Here is a 15,979-nt window from a genome sequence, read left to right on the forward strand (position 1 = left end):
TCATTTTATCATGTTAAATATAGTGTATCAATATCTTAATATGATACATATGTATTTAGTAGACGTTATCATAACGATAATCGTTATATATATCATTTCGAGTTTCTTAACTTAGTAATCTCATTTCTTATGTATATCACACATTGTTAATATATTTAGTGAGATACTTACTTATCATAATCTTATGTCAACCATATATATATATGTCTATATATATATACCACAACATGTAGTTTTTACAATTTTGTAACGTTCGTGAATCGCCGGTCAACTTGGGTGATCAATTGTCTATATGAAACTTATTTCATTTAATCAAGTCTTAACAAGTTTGATTGCTTAACATGTTGGAAACATTTAATCATGTAGATAATAATTTCATTTAATATATATAAACATGGAAAAGTTCGGGTCACTACCGTACCTACCCGTTAAATAAATTTCATCCCGAAATTTTAAGCAGTTGGAGGTGTTGACGAATCTTCTGGAAATAGATGCGGGTATTTCTTCTTCAACTGATATTCTCGTTCCCAGGTGAACTCGGGTCCTCTACGAGCATTCAATCGAACCTTAACAATTGGTATCTTCTTTTGCTTAAGTCTTTTAACCTCACGATCCATTATTTCGACGGGTTCTTCGATGAATTGAAGTTTTTCGTTGATTTGGATTTCATCTAACGGAATAGTGAGATCTTCTTTAGCAAAACATTTCTTCAAATTCGAGACGTGGAAAGTGTTATGTACAGCTGCGAGTTGTTGAGGTAACTCAAGTCGGTAAGCTACTGGTCCGACACGATCAATAATCTTGAATGGTCCAATATACCTTGGATTTAATTTCCCTCGTTTGCCAAATCGAACAACGCCTTTCCAAGGTGCAACTTTAAGCATGACCATCTCTCCAATTTTTAAATTCTATATCTTTTCTTTTAATGTCGGCGTAGCTCTTTTGTCGACTTTGGGCGGTTTTCAACCGTTATTGAATTTGGATGATCTTCTCGGTAGTTTCTTGTATTATCTCCGGACCCGTAATCTGTCTATTCTCCACTTCATTCCAATAAATTGGAGACCTGCACTTTCTACCATAAAGTGCCTCAAATGGCGCCATCTCAATACTAGAATGATAACTGTTGTTGTAGGAAAATTCTGCTAACGGTAGGTGTCGATCCCAACTGTTTCCGAAATCAGTAACACATGCTCGTAGCATGTCTTCAAGCGTTTGTATCGTCCTTTCACTCTGTTTAACAGTTTGTGGATGATAGGCAGTACTCATGTCTAGACGAGTCCCCAATGCTTGTTACAATGTCTGCCAGAACCTTGAAACAAATCTACCATCCCTATCAGAGATAATAGAGATGGGTATTCCATGTCTGGAGACAACCTCCTTCAAATACAATCGTGCCAACTTCTCCATTTTGTCATCTTCTCTCATTTACATGAAGTGTGCTGACTTGGTGAGACGATCAACTATTACCCAAATAGTATCATAACCACTTGCAGTCCTTCGCAATTTAGTAATGAAATCCATGGTAATGTTTTCCCATTTCCATTCCGGGATTTCAGGTTGTTGTAGTAGACATGATGGTTTCTGATGTTCAGCTTTGACCTTAGAACACGTCAAACATTCTCCTACATATTTAGCAATATCGGCTTTCATACCCGGCCACCAAAAGTGTTTCTTGAGATCTTTATACATCTTCCCAGCTCCGGGATGTATTGAATATCTGGTTTTATGTGCTTCTTTAAGTACCATTTCTCTCACATCTCCAAACCTTGTACCCAAATTCTATCAGCCCTATATCGGGTTCTGTATTCTCGAATATTAATATGTTTCTCTGATCCTTTAGGTATCTCATTCTTCAACTTTCCTTCTTTTACAACCCCCTGTTGCGCCTCCTTTATTTGAGTAGTAAGGTTAGTACAAATAATTATATTCATAGCTTTTACCCGTATAGGTTCTCTGTCCTTTCTACTCAAAGCGTCGGCTACCACATTCGCCTTCCCCGGGTGGTATCGAATCTCAAAATCATAATCATTCAACAGTTCAATCCACCTGCATTGTATCATATTCAGTTGCTTCTGATTAAATATATGTTGGAGACTTTTGTGGTCGGTATATATAATACTTTTGACCCCATATAAATAATGCCTCCAAGTCTTTAATGCAAAAACAACAGCACCCAATTCCAAATCGTGAGTTGTATAATTTTGCTCGTGAATCTTCAATTGTCTAGACGCATAAGCAATCACCTTCGTTTGTTGCATTAATACACAACCGAGACCTTGCTTTGATGCGTCACAATAAATCACAAAATCATCATTCCCTTCAGGCAATGACAATATAGATGCCGTAGTTAGCTTTTTCTTCAATAACTAAAACGCCTTCTCTTGTTCATCCTTCCATTCAAATTTCTTCCCTTTATGCGTTAATGCAGTCAAGGGTTTTGCTATTTTGGAGAAATCTTGGATGAATCTTCTGTAGTAACCAGCCAATCCTAAAAATTGAAGTATATGCTTCGGAGTTTTTGGGGTTTCCCACTTTTCAACTGTTTCGATCTTTGCCAGGTCCTCCTGGATACCTTCTTTGTTCACTATGTGACCGAGGAATTGAACTTCTTCCAACCAAAATGCACACTTTGAAAACTTAGCGTACAGTTTTTCTTTCCTCAATACTTCTAGCACTTTTCTCAAATGTTCTTTGTGCTCTTGATCATTCTTTGAGTAAATAAGTATGTCATCGATGAAAATAATGACAAACTTGTCAAGATATGGCCCACACACTCGGTTCATAAAGTTCATGAACACAAGCTGTGCGTTAGTCAATCCAAACGGCATAACCATATACTCGTAATGACCATAACGCGTCCTAAAAGCAGTTTTTGGAATATCATCCTCCTTTACTCGCATTTGATGATATCCAAAACGTAAATCGATTTTCGAATAACCGACGAGCCTTGTAGTTGATCAAATAAGTCATCAATTCTCGGCAGTGGATAACGGTTTTTGATAATAAGTTTATTCAACTCTCTGTAGTCAGTACACAACCTAAATGTACCATCCTTCTTCTTGACAAACAAAACAGGAGCTCCCCATGGTAATGTGCTTGGTCGAATGAAACCACGTTCTAATAGTTCTTGCAGTTGGCTTTGCAGTTCTTTCATCTCGCTGGGTGCGAGTCTGTAAGGAGCACGAGCTATTGGTGCAGCTCCTGGTATAAGATCTATTTGAAATTCAACAGATCGATGCGGAGGTAGTCCCGGTAATTCTTTCGGAAATACATCGGGAAATTCTTTTGCGACGGGAACATCATTGATGCTCTTTTCTTCAGTTTGACTTTCTCGACGTGTGCTAGAACAGCATAGCAACCTTTTCTTATTAGTTTTTGTGCCTTCAAATTACTAATAAGATGTAGCTTCGTGTTGCCGTTTTCTCCGTACACCATTAAGGGTTCTCCTTCTTCTCGTACAATGCGAATTGCATTTTTGTAACATACGATCTCTGCTTTCATCTTCTTCATGCCAGTCCATGCCAACTATTATATCAAAACTACCTAACTCTACTGGTATCAAATTAATCTTAAATATTTCGCTACCCAGTTTAATTTCTCGATTCCGGCATATATAATCTGCTGAAATTAATTTACCGTTTGCTAATTCGAGTAAAAATTTACTATCCAAAGGCGTCAATGGACAACTTAATTTAGCACAAAAATCTCTTCTCATATAGCTTCTATCCGCACCCGAATCAAATAAAACGTATGCAGATTTATTGTCAATAAGAAACGTACCCGTAACAAGCTCCGGGTCTTCCTGTGCCTCTGCCGCATTAATATTGAAAACTCTTCCGCGGCCTTGTCCATTCGTGTTCTCCTGGTTCGGGCAATTTCTAATAATGTGGCCCAGTTTTCCACATTTATAACAAACTACATTGGCATAACTTGCTCCGACACTACTTGCTCCGCCATTACTCGTTCCGACACCATTTGTTCCTTTCGTTCTGTTAACTCCTGGTCCGTAGACCTCACACTTTGCCGCGCTATGACCATTTCTTTTACACTTGTTGCAAAATTTGGTGCAGAACCCCGAGTGATACTTTTCACACCTTTGGCATAGCTGCTTCTGATTGTTGTTGTTGTTGCGGTTGTTATTGTTGTTGGGATGATTGTTGTAGTTGTTGTTGTTATTGTTGTTGTTGTTGTTGTTGTTGTTGTGCCGTTTATTGTAGTTGCGATTGATGTTGCGATTGTTGGGATAGTTTTTGTTGTTTTGGTGACTCTTATCACCGTTTTCCTCCCACTTTCTTTTGACTAACTTCACGTTGGCCTCTTCGGCCGCCTGTTCTTTAATTCTTCCCTCAATCTGGTTCACTAGTTTGTGAGCCATTTTACATGCCTTTTGTATGGAGGCAGGCTCGTGTGAACTTATATCTTCTTGGATTATCTCCAGTAACCCTTTCACAAACGCGTCGATCTTCTCTTCCTCATCTTCGAACGCTCTCGGACACAATAGGCACAATTCTGTGAATCATCTTTCGTACGAAGTAATATCGAATCCCTGTGTTCGTAACCCTATAAGTTCTGACTTGAGCTTATTGACCTCGGTTCTGGGACTGTACTTCTCGTTCATCAAGTGCTTGAATGCTGACCACGGTAGCGCGTAAGCAGCATCTTGTCCCACTTGCTCTAGATAGGTATTCCACCATGTTAACGCAATACCTGTGAAGGTATGCATAGCGTACTTAACCTTGTCCTCTTCAGTACACTTACTTATGGCAAACACCGATTCGACTTTCTCGGTCCACCGTTTCAATCCAATTGGTCCTTCGGTTCCATCAAATTCCAAAGTTTTGCAGGCAGTGAATTCTTTGTAGGAGCATCCTACACGATTTCTTGTGCCGTTAGCTGTATTGCTAGATTCAGAGTTATTGTTGGTATGTAGCGCGGCCTGTACTGCTGCTATGTTTGAAGCAAGAAAGGCACGAAATTCCTCTTCGCTCATATTCAAGGTGTGTCGAGTAGTCGGTGCCATTTCCTTCAAAATAGTCAAATGAAACAATTTAATCATACAGAATATTAAGAGTAGTCAATAGTATGTCGTAGCATAATATGAACTCATTTATAAAAGCTTTTTCTTCATATTAGCGTTTTATAAGTTTAAATTCGGGTACTACCTACCCGTTAAGTTCATACTTAGTAGCTAATATACAATTCAACTACTACAATTCCATATGAAAAACTGATTATAATAATATATCACATAATATTTACATGTTAATAATATATAGTTTCCAACAAAAATGTTAAGCAATCATTTTTAAAGAAAACACGGTCGAAGTCCAGACTCACTAATGCATCCTAACAAACTCGATAAGACACACTAATGCAAATTTTCTGGTTCTCTAAGACCAACGCTCGGATACCAACTGAAATGTCCCGTTCATATTGATTATAAACGTTCCATATTAATTGATTTCGTTGCGAGGTTTTGACCTCTATATGAGACGTTTTTCAAAGACTGCATTTATTTTTAAAACAACTATAACCTTTATTTTATCAATAAAGGTTTTAAAAACATTACGTAGATTATCAAATAATGATAATCTAAAATATACTGTTTACACACGACCATTACATAATGGTTTACAATAGATATATATTACATCGACATATGTTTCTTGAATGCAGTTTTTACACAATATCATACAAACATGGACTCCAAATCTTGTCCTTATTTTAGTATGCAACAGCAGAAGCTCTTAATATTCACCTGAGAATAAACATGCTTTAAACGTCAACGAAAATGTTGGTGAGTTATAGGTTTAACCTATATATATCAAATCGTAACAATAGACTACAAGATTTCATATTTCAATACACATCCCATACATAGAGATAAAAATCATTCATATGGTGAACACCTGGTAACCGACATTAACAAGATGCATATATAAGAATATCCCCATCATTCCGGGACACCCTTCGGATATGATATAAATTTCGAAGTACTAAAGCATCCGGTACTTTGGATGGGGTTTGTTAGGCCCAATAGATCTATCTTTAGGATTCGCGTCAATTAGGGTGTCTGTTCCCTAATTCTTAGATTACCAGACTTTATAAAAGGGACATATTCAATTTCGATAATTCAACCATAGAATGTAGTTTTACGTACTTGTGTCTATTTTATAAATCATTTATAAAACCTGCATGTATTCTCATCCCAAAAATATTAGATTTTAAAAGTGGGACTATAACTCACTTTCACAGATATTTCTTCCTTGGAAATAAGACTTGGCCACGGATCGATTCACGAACCTATACAAATATGTACATATATATCAAAGTATGATCAAAATATAATTACAACCATTTTTATTATGTTTTAAATATTTGAGTGTATTAAGTCAGCTGTCCTCGTTAGTAACCTACAACTAGTTGTCCACAGTTAGATGTACAGAAATAAATCGATATATATATTATCTTGAATCAATCCAGGACCCAGTGTATACACGTCTCAGGCTAGATCACAACTCAAAGTATATATATTTTTGGAATCAACCTCAAGCCTGTATAGCTAACTCCAACATTACTGCATATAGAGTGTCTATAGTTGTTCCAAATAATATATATACATGGGTCGATATGATATGTCAAAACATTTGCATACGTGTCTATGGTATCCCAAGATTACATAATATATTAGAATACATGTATAATACAATATAAGTTAGCTAGGATATGATTTGTATAGATTTGTTAAACATTTTCCGTAGCTAAAATAATCAAAAAATATTCAATCTTGTTTTACCCATAACTTCTTCATTTTAAATCCATTTTGAGTGAATCCAATTGCTATGGTTTCATATTGAACTTAAGTTTATGAATCTATACAGAAAAAGTATAAGTTTATAGTTAGAATTACAGGTTACAAGTCATTTTTGTAAAGGTAGTCATTTCAGTCGAAAGAACGACGTCTAGATGACCATTTTGGAAAACATACTTCCACTTTGAGTTTAACCATGATTTTTGGATATAGTTTCATGTTCATAAGAAAAATCATTTTCCCAGAAGAACAACTTTTAAATCAAAGTTTATCATAGTTTTTAATTAACTAACCCAAAACAGCCCGCGGTGTTACTACAACGGCGTATATCCGGTTTTACGGTATTTTTCGTGTTTTCCGGTTTTAAATCATTAAGTTAGCATATCATATAGATATAGAACATGTGTTTAGTTGATTTTAAAAGTCAAGTTAGAAGGATTAACTTTTGTTTGCGAACAAGTTTAGAATTAACTAAACTATGTTCTAGTGATTACAAGTTTAAACCTTCGAATAAGATAGCTTTATATGTATGAATCGAATGACGATATGAACATCATTACTACCTCAAGTTTTCTGGATAAAGCTACTGGAAATGAGAAAAATGGATCTAGCTTCAAAGGATCCTTGGATGGCTTGAAAGTTCTTGAAGCAGAATCATGACACGAAAACAACTTCAAGTAAGATTTTCACTCGAAATAAGATTGTTATAGTTGTAGAAATTGAATCAAAGTTTGAATATGAATATTACCTTGAATTAGAAAGATAACCTACTGTAAATAACAAAGGTTCCTTGATCTTAGATGATTACTTGGAATGGATTAGAAAGCTTGGAAGTAGACTTGCAAACTTGGAAGTATTCTTGATTTTTATGAAACTATACTTATGGAATTTATGAAGAACACTTAGAACTTGAAGATGGAACTTGAGAGAGATCAATTAGATGAAGAAAATTAAAGAATGAAAGTGTTTGTAGGTGTTTTTGGTCGTTCGTATATGGATTAGATATAAAGGACATGTAATTTTGTTTTCATGTAAATAAGTCATGAATGATTACTAATATTTTTGTAATTTTATGAGATATTTCATGCTAGTTGCCAAATGATGGTTCCCACATGTGTTAGGTGACTCACATGGGCTGCTAAGAGCTGATCATTGGAATGTATATACCAATAGTACATACATCTAAAAGCTGTGTATTGTACGAGTACGAATACGGGTGCATACGAGTAGAATTGTTGATGAAACTGAACGAGGATGTAATTGTAAGCATTTTTGTTAAGTAGAAGTACTTTGATATGTGTCTTGAATTCTTTCAAAAGTGTATGAATAAATATTAAAACACTACATGTATATACATTTTAACCGAGTCGTTAAGTCATCGTTAGTCGTTACATGTAAATGTTGATTTGAAACCTTTAAGTTAACGATCTTGTTAAATGTTGTTAACCCAATGTTTATTATATCTAATGAGATGTTAAATTATTATATTATCATGATATTATGATATATTAATATATCTTAATATGATATATATACATTTAAATGTCGTTACAACGATAATCGTTACATATAAGTCTCGTTTCGTAATTCTTGAGTTAGTAGTCTTGTTTTTACATATGTAGATCATTGTTAACACACTTAATGATATATTTAAATATCATTTTATCATGTTAAATATAGTGTATCAATATCTTAATATGATACATATGTATTTAGTAGACGTTATCATAACGATAATCGTTATATATATCATTTCGAGTTTCTTAACTTAGTAATCTCTTTTCTTATGTATATCACACATTGTTAATATATTTAGTGAGATACTTACTCATCATAATCTTATGTCAACCATATATATATATATATATATATATATATATATATATATATATATATATATATATATATATATATATATATATATATATATATATATATATATATATATATATATATATATATATATATATATATATATATGTCTATATATATACCACAACATGTAGTTTTTACAATTTTGTAACGTTCGTGAATCGCCGGTCAACTTGGGTGATCAATTGTCTATATGAAACTTATTTCATTTAATCAAGTCTTAACAAGTTTGATTGCTTAACATGTTAGAAACATTTAATCATGTAGATAACAATTTCATTTAATATATATAAACATGGAAACGTTCGGGTCACTACATAACAGAAGTCAAATATGAAGGTAGAATCCTGATGTGCTGACTTGGATTTACATAGTGAGCATGTTATGTGAAATTAAACTTTTCGATAAAGAAATTTTGGAATACTTCCTTTACCTGGTACAGATTTGTGATCCATACACCATCCGACATTACACCTTCTATTTGAAGTTTATTCCACTTTCAATTAATGGCTGAGTGAAAAAATGAGGAGTTCTTATCTCCTAAAAGAGTACACCATTTTTTTTTTATATTTCTGCTCTAGATTGCACGTTTCTGCCGATTCAAGCTCCTCGAACTTTTTAATAGCAGCACATCTATCAGGAGCCAACGATGCTAAATCTAGTTAGCATCCACCAAGTCGTCGATATCAGCAATATGTTGTATCACAACATTTTTCGCAGTAGTATGCAGTAGCTTTTGAGATTTGGACCATGATTTAAGCGCGTCTTTCACTTGCTTTAACTTCTCTTTGAACCTGAAGTGCGGGTTATTGTTTCTCAAAGCTGATTGGTCATTTCAAGCATCAAAAACCACCTTATCGAACCCATCTTCTTCGAACCATGAATGAAAAAGTTTAAACGGAGTGGGGCCATAATAGAATCTTTCATTACAAAGAATAATGGGGCAATGATCCGACCAAAGATTGAGAGAATTAACCCGAAAGTGATGAGAACATACTTAAAATACCATTTGGCATAATCTATCAGAGTAATATTCATTTGAGTCCATAAATTAAGTTGAGATTCAAGGGACCAATGAGAGCGCGACACGTGTCGCGAAAATCACATGTGATTGAAAAAAAAAATCAAAAATTTTTTTTTGAAAAAAAAATTTTAAATTTGTTTTCGAAATTTTAAAAAAAAAAAATTTTTAAAATTTTTTTTTTTTTTTTACAATCACATGTGATTTACCTGCACAATCACATGTGATTGAATTGTACAATAACATGTGATTGGATTTGCCATGCATAATCACATGTGATTGGGTTTACAATCACATGTGATTGACATGCATAATCACATATGATTTTAAAAAAAAAAATTCAGAAAAAAAAATTTTTGGAAAAAAAATTTAAAAAAAAAATTTTCGAAAAAAAATTTAAAAAAAAAAATTCGAATTTTTTTTTCCAATCACATGTGATTTTCGCGCCACATGTCGCGTTTTCATTGGTCCCTTTATTTTCAAGCAAATTTATGGATGCAAGTGATTACACCTCTAATCTATCAATCAAGGAATGTTGTGTGAACGATTTATTGAAGCATGTAACCCAAACTGATGTCGACAAAGTTACAGTCATGAATAAAGGCATTGAAATCATTAGCCTTGAGTCGATTAAATCTTGACCCGTATCGTTCACGGGGAAAACTTACGGAGTTAAAATCCCCAAAGACAATGTATTAACCTACGTTATTGGAGACAAAATTGCGAATTTAGTCCCATACTCTTCGCTTTCTTACTCGTGGTTGTGGAGCATAGGTGTTAACAAGAAACCTAGTAGTCACACTACCAACAAAAACACGTTCCATATTAAGCATATTGTCAAAAGAAATGACCCGTGTACTTTCAAAAATTCTAGGGTCCCAAACCGTGATGATGCCTCCTGATCTCCTAGAGGCGAAGTTGAAGCCACTTCTTCTTCCGTTGTGAACTCCCCGTTCGCCAAGTTTGATGAAATGATGAATAATATGGTGGCCAAAGGGGACAATGTAAATGTTATTTTGATCAATTCAATTGCTCCGTCAAATGCAACTGTTAAAGCCAAGAAATAAAAGAAAAAGAAACCGGTGTGAGGTGTCGAAATGGAGCAAATTTCCAAGTTTATTAAAGACGTTTGAGCGTTTCTTGGTTTTTTCTCGTGGGAAGAGGTTTGTCGATCGTTAGATGATTTTTAATTTATATGTTTGACGTTCAGATTGGTAACCCTCTTTTTGTGATATGGCCTTCGTTGGACTTAACTCTTTGTTTGTTTATTTAGCGTTGTTAATGTTATGAGCTTTGTTTGCTTTTTGTCATTGTTGAGCTCGATTCTTATATGGTTGTAGGAATGTACTTTAGGGATACCATTACGATGATCCTATATGACTATATAATCCCTATATGACTATATGTTATATTTATATATAAGTTTAAGCTTATAATTTTTTTTCTAAAAGATAAACAAATAAATAAAATAAGAGATCTTGGTCGTGCGTATGGGTCATCACATGACCCAAATAATTTCTCCGTATATACCAGTAAAAATGTTAGTAAGTGTTAACCCTACAAAATCCCCAAATTAGAGAACAAATAATGTTCGCTTGATTCCTGTATTTTCTCCCCCAATGATTGACCCCTGAGATATAGTAATCTCTCAATATTTATTTATATTTCAATATCTCAATATTGGTGGTGTTAAAATGATCAGTTTTGTAAGTATCTATTTCCACTCAAATTGATTTAATCCGCATGTCTTCCTGGTAAATAAATGTAGATTCAAACAAACCATGAAAAGTAATTATTTACCTGTTCCTAAAGATTCATTTGTTGAAATACAATTACATGATAATTATACTTACAGATCTGAAAACCCTAAGTTAATAATTCATAACGACGAGGAACAAGGGATTGTAATGCACCGAATCGATAACATGGATCATGATTTAGGGTTTGATTCCGATAAATTACACTCGAATTCCGGGATTTATGGTGCCGTGTTTAATTTAACCACAACTATAATTGGGGCTGGAATTATGGCATTACCTGCTACAATGAAAGTTTTAGGTTTGATTGTTGGAGTTATTTTAATTATTCTTATGGGAATTTTGTCCGAAATTAGCGTCGAATTGCTAATTCGGTTTACGGTACAATGTAAGGCTTTATCTTATGGTGAGATTGTTCAAGAAGCATTAGGCAAACCAGCTAGGATAATATCAGAAATTTGTATTATAATTAACAATGCTGGCGTTTTAGTGGTTTATTTGATCATTATGGGTGACGTAATGTCGGGTTCTCTTAATCATATCGGCGTGTTTGATCAATGGTTAGGTAATGGTTTTTGGGATCATAGGAAATTAGTTATTTTGCTTATGGTGATTATTTTTCTTGCACCACTTTGCGCGTTGGATAAGATCGATTCTTTGAGTTTAACTTCTGCTGCTTCCGTTATTCTTGCAGTTATATTTGTTGTGATTGCATTTGTTGTTGCGTTTATCAAGCTTGTTAGAGGTGAAATTGAATCGCCCAGATTGACACCTGATTTTGGGTCAGAAGAGGCGATTCTTGATCTTTTGGTTGTGATTCCCGTTATGGCGAATGCGTTTGTTTGTCATTTTAATTTGCAGCCTATTTATAACGAGCTTGAAGGACGGTCACCTCATAAAATGAATACAGTGGGTCGGATGACTACAGTTTTATGTATATCAATATATTGTTTAACTGCAATATCAGGTTACCTTCTTTTCGGTAACGATACAGAGTCAGATGTGTTGACTAATTTTGACAAACCATTGGGGAAGGAATTCAGTACAGTTTTGAATTACATAGTTCGCGTTGGATACGTTCTTCATTTAATTCTTGTATTCCCAGTTATTCATTTTTCGTTAAGACAAACAGTGGACGCGTTAGCTTTTGAGGGGTCGGCGCCATTACATGAGAGTAGACAACGATGTTTGATATGGACATTTACGCTTTTGGCCCTTGTATATATAGGGTGTACCATGATTCCAAGTATTTGGACCGCTTTTAAGCTTACGGGTGCAACTACAGCTGTAGCATTGGGTTTTACTTTCCCGGCGCTTATTGCACTCAAGTTGGGTAGTCAATACGGTTTGACCAGCCGAGAAAGGCTTTTATCGTGGGTAATGTTATCGTTAGCTATCTTAGTTAGCGTTGTTGGAGTTGTTAGCAATATTTATAGTTTGCATAGCAATTCAGAGTGACTACTTATTAAAATGTCAGTTAGAGTAAGAAGAATTCTTGTTGTAGGTTGCGATTTGACTGAGATTGACCATGTATTTTCGTTGATTGCTATACTTGGCTAAGATTTTCGACTTCAAACGGTTGATTGATTATCTTATGGATGATGGGTCATTGTAAGTTCGATATACATGATTCTCTTTTTTCTTTCAAATGTTCTTGCAAGATTAGAATTAGTAATATTTGTATATAAAATCAGCAGATTCATAATCATAAGTTAGAGTATTTAATTTACATTATTTTGACAGCCATATTACACTTATATTAAAGGGCCATTACTATCCAAAAAGTTGAGAGGGTCATGTATATATTCATTCATGGATTTTTTTTTTTTTGTTTTGTGCGAGTGTGTTTACCTTAAAAAATGATACAATCAACTTTTTTACCAACATTTTTCTCCACAACACAATTACGACGATACGCTGATAAGAAATGTTTGCAAATGTATTATTTTATTTTATTTATTCATTTTTCTTTTGTTACTTTTTTCCCATTTTATTTACTTTTAGTCAACATTGAAAATATTTTCACACTTTTATTTGCGGCATATAATCGCTGCAATTGCTTGTGGCAAAAAAAAAAAAATGACGTACCTTTTTAGTCGGTTTAGTTGCAACGTAATCTCGTCGCAAAAGATAATGGGCCTTTTTGCGGTGAGTTTTCTCACCACAAAAGATGTATTCTCTGTAGTGATTAGTACTAATACTCATTTATTTTATGTTATTTTATATTTATGTATTAAAAAAATAGAGGCGTCAAACACTCATATTTAAATACAGTACAACTGAAGAAAGGCCTTTCCAGTCACGTGCACCTCAAAGACAAAAACACATGGACCTACTACTTTACTCAAAGTTTGAATACATTTTTATATTGATTTTAAGGAAGTTAGTAATTAGTAATTACAGCATTGAAGATTTGAATGATGTGCATTGTGCTTGCTTGATTATTATAGTCATGGATTCCCATACATTGTCATCATCTTAGCTTATTAAAACAAAATTACGCTATTAATACCTGTGATTTGTTCAAAATTACATCGTTAATGTCTAAACTTTTTTTCCGACTTTGTTGGTACCTGTGTGTAAATAATTAGAGGGAGAGTGAATAATTACTTAATGCGTTTTTTAAAACTTGTTTGATGATTAACAAGATTTGAACAATCCTTGATCATTTTAAACATCTCGAACCAATATATCGTGTTTATGTTTGTAGTAATACGGAATGTAAAGTAAAGAACATAAACACAGGGATTTATAGTGGTTCGGGTGGATGTTAACTAACCTACCTTAATCTACTCCCCGATTCACTAATCGAGAGTTTTGCTTCACTAAGCACCTTTCTCCAAATCATGTGGAGATCCGATTTACAAGTCTTGTACTTCTCATTAGACAACAAACATAATCCTTCTATCCCTTTGAAAGATTACCTGTAACTTAGATCAACTCATCTTCACCTTGAACAAGTATTAATCCCCAATGGAATTAATCAACTCCCTAGTTCCCTTTAAAGAAGATGATAGCTAAGCTAGCACATGATTCTAGTTACAAAGTACAAGACTCACCATTTCTAGTGATGACAATCCTAAGACAATTATAAGGATAATACAACACAATGTACACCCACAAAGATAGTAATTTGATAGTAAGTTTACAACCCCTTCTACAATATATGAGATTATAGAACTTCTCTTGCTAATCACAAACACATGTATATGAGTTATGTTCTTGTGATTATCTGTTGATTTTGAGTTGAAGCATGCAAGAGGTCCAAGTCTTCAAAGTTCTCCAAATCTTGCTATTTATATGGAGAGATATAAAATATAGTCGTTGCTGCGGCAGGGATTACGGTCAAAGTTCTCCAAAACTTCTATCCGTTGTATAGCCGTTTGAATCAGTTTTGAACTTGAATCTTTGGACTCTTTACTTCATTTAATACGTGCAAAAGATACCCAACATCCTATACAAGTACTATATGCATAAAGTATTTGTTTACCTTGGATGTATTGCCTTGATAATGACTTGACATGTTCAAAGTAAAAAAGTTTAACATTCTTGAATACAAGTCATGATAATCATTTGAGGTAATCTCAGTTTTGTCATAATCTTTTGTTTGTAATTAACACATTTGCTAAAGTCCTATTGGTTGATCAACATGTCATTGATGATAACAACCCACTTAATCACAAAGCACATTAGTATTCAATTTTAAGCTTGTTTGTGAATTAATTAAGTGTGTTCATGATGTCTTAACAAGTAAAACAAGTAATATCAATTAAGCATGTTATAAGGCATCAAGTTAATCAAGTCTAAACTATTTTTAAACTTGATTTTAGACAATAGCAAATCCTATATTTGTTAATAATTCTTCATCTTTTTAAGATTACTAGATTATGACACATTAAGCATTATCCAAGTAGCATAAGCATATATTGAAGTAGTCTAAATACAAGTTGATGGTTTTCCAACTTGTAGCACATTGCAAGACAAAGTTCATACATATACATATTAAGTAACTACTTAGCAAATGTAAATAGCAAGTAGTCAAGTAATATTCATGTAATAACTAGCAAGAGATCACTAATTAATCTAGGAATAAACATATAGTGATAACATAGCATTAATGCCATGACCCTACTTTTTCCTTTATCTTTTTCCGTTTACATTTAACTTCTGTTAATTGATATTCGTGCCACGTCATTTCTATGACTTATATTATTATTTTAATAATAATATATTCTTTATTATATGTGTTAGGACCTCGAAGTTGTATAGTGTTAATGTGAAACATGCTTAAATGAAGGTTCCTTAGAAGAGGGCTATATAAGGAACCTAAGTAGTCTTAATTAGATAGCCATTGCATTATAAACGAGTTCTAGAAGCTGTGGAATGTAAATCTTATTGATTCTCTCTCATACCGAGTCTCCTTCATACATACCGAATCTCATTCTAACTTGTCTTTTCTTCTAATCTCAATATGATCTGACCTATCATTTGGTATCAGAGCTTCCAGGGAGTGATATT

General features: G+C 33.8%; 1 protein-coding gene across 1 annotated transcript; it reads left to right on the forward strand.

Annotated features, from left to right (window-relative positions):
• The first annotated feature begins 11,485 nt into the window (after positions 1–11,485).
• Positions 11,486–12,983, forward strand: LOC139869450 (amino acid transporter AVT6E-like). The gene has a single exon (XM_071857764.1). The coding sequence runs from the start codon at positions 11,486–11,488 to the stop codon at positions 12,917–12,919; it is 1,434 nt and encodes a 477-aa protein (XP_071713865.1). The 3' UTR covers positions 12,920–12,983.
• The last annotated feature ends 2,996 nt before the right edge of the window (positions 12,984–15,979 follow it).

Source organism: Rutidosis leptorrhynchoides, chromosome 9, assembly GCF_046630445.1.
Source record: "Rutidosis leptorrhynchoides isolate AG116_Rl617_1_P2 chromosome 9, CSIRO_AGI_Rlap_v1, whole genome shotgun sequence".
In the NCBI taxonomy this organism is placed as follows: Eukaryota; Viridiplantae; Streptophyta; class Magnoliopsida; order Asterales; family Asteraceae; genus Rutidosis; species Rutidosis leptorrhynchoides.